Source organism: the organism of the source record quoted next (assembly GCF_019968955.1).
Source record: "MAG: Porospora cf. gigantea A chromosome Unknown PgA_NODE_5690_length_1819_cov_1768.35, whole genome shotgun sequence".
Classification (NCBI taxonomy): domain Eukaryota; phylum Apicomplexa; class Conoidasida; order Eugregarinorida; family Porosporidae; genus Porospora; species Porospora cf. gigantea A.
In genome coordinates this window covers 1-1819 of record NW_027151768.1, presented here as the reverse complement: position 1 = coordinate 1819, position 1819 = coordinate 1, and the positions used below count along the sequence as shown (strand labels likewise).

The 1819-nt window shown below is 59.5% G+C and overlaps 1 protein-coding gene across 2 annotated transcripts; it reads right to left on the bottom strand.

The window, feature by feature from the left end:
* KVP18_001776 (uncharacterized protein) lies at nucleotides 1-1819 on the bottom strand (the record flags this gene model as incomplete). Of its 2 annotated transcripts, none has more annotated exons than XM_067952108.1 (1): nucleotides 1-1819. In XM_067952108.1, a coding segment is annotated over one exon (1819 nt), but the record flags the coding sequence as incomplete, so codon positions are not given. The 2 variants fall into 2 exon arrangements, with proteins under 2 accessions (XP_067807725.1, XP_067807726.1); XM_067952109.1 differs by having other exon boundaries at nucleotides 102-1796.

Below are 1819 nucleotides of genomic sequence, written 5' to 3'. Positions count from 1 at the left end.
AGAGTCCACCGTGGTGTCGTCTTGTACGCGGGGACCTTGTACTGAATCGTCGCCTGCGGCCGGATGCGGGTGAGGACGAGCTGTCCTTCTTCGAAACTTACGGGGATGCGGCCCCGGTTGGTTTTCGCGAGTGCGTGCTGCCTTGCGATATGTGCACGTAACTGCACGTCGAGGCGCAAATGGGTCAGGAGTCGGAGACGCTCGGCTGTCGTAGTATCCGGCGCACACCTCCAATCCCGGTCGTATCCGACGTGGGGATCTTGTCCGAAGGTCATGTAGGCAGGGGTTTCTAGTGTCGTCGAGTGGGGGGTTGCCCGGTAAGACATCAGGGCGAGGTCGAGAGCTTCGGTGATTGGTATTTCGGCCTGGTCACTGTGTCGTAGTAGGGTCGCTAGTTGTCGGTGGAAGGCCTCCACCGGGCTGTTCCCTTCGGGATGGTAGACGGTGGAGTGGGTGAGTCGCGTGCCAAGGCGGTCGCAGGTGTAAGTAAACAGCTTGCTCGTGAACCCGGGGCCGTTGTCGGTGACGAGGACCTTCGGTACTCCGAACCGGCAGATCCACGCGCGTAAGAAGGTGCTTGCAGACGTTTCTGCGGTCGCGTCTGGGACGATAATGGCTTCCGCCCATTTCGTCAGGGAGCAGACCATGGTCAGCACAGTGTGGTGTTCGCCGTCGTACGGGCAGGTCCAGTGGTCGAGGTGAACTCGTTCGAATGCGCCGTCGATGGGATGCGTCCTCTGCAGGCCCTGAAGCCGGGTCTGTCCGGACCTCGTGCGGGTGCACGGCAGGCAGGACGCGATATACCGGACTACGTCGGCATGTATATTCGGCCAATTATACAGCCTCGTGACTAATTTCTTCGTCCTTTTAATTCCAGGGTGCCGGTACGGGCACAGGGAGTGGCAGGCTCCGATGATGGACCAGCGGAGTGATGGTGGGACATAGACTAGTCCGTGATAGTAGGCGCAACCGTTCGCCTTGTGGAATCCGCGGTCTGTCGGGGTTCCCTCTGTCTTCTGCGCGGCGAGGACCTCGTCCAGGGAGGTCAGTGGGCTCTTCGGTGTGTGGCTCGCGGTGGTGGTAGCACACGTGGCCTCCCAGACCATTCGGTCCTGTAGCAAGGGGTCGGGCTCGGTGGACAGGAATCGTGACAGGAAGTCGATGTGGCCCATTTCAGTTCCTTTCTTATAGTAAATGGTCATGTCATACTCTGCTAAGAGACTGGCCCAACGTGCGATCTTTCCTTTGGTCGCCTGCGTCATCCAGGTGAGACTTTGGTGATCGGTGTGGACGGTGAAGGCTCGTCCCCGCAGGTAGGAGTCGAACTTGCGGATGCCTTCTACTATGGCGAAGGCCTCCTGTTCTCGTACAGGCCAGCGTCTTTGGGTCGGGTTCAGGCGTTTGGAGTGGAACGCGACCGGGTGCCACTTGTCGTCGCGACGGATAGAGAGCACCGCTCCAGCGGCGTGCTCCGACGCGTCGGTTTCTAGGAGGAATTCGTCGGTATCGAGGGGGATGTGGAGGACGGACTGACTGAGGTCGTCGATGGCCTGATTGACCGCGTTGGTGCAGTCTGTGGTCCAGGCGACTGTCGGCGAGGGTAGCTTCTTATTCCTGCGCTCCTTGTGTCCTCGTAGTAATTCGAATAGCGGGGCCAGCGTAGCCGCGTATCCCGGAATGTAGGTTTGGTAGTAACCGAGGAACCCTAAGAGACTCCGGAGACCGGCGACGTTCTTCGGTACATCCCATGCTCGGAGGGCTGCGACTCGCTTCGGGTTGGGTGTGAGGGTACCGTCCTTGATCAGTTGACCTAAGTACT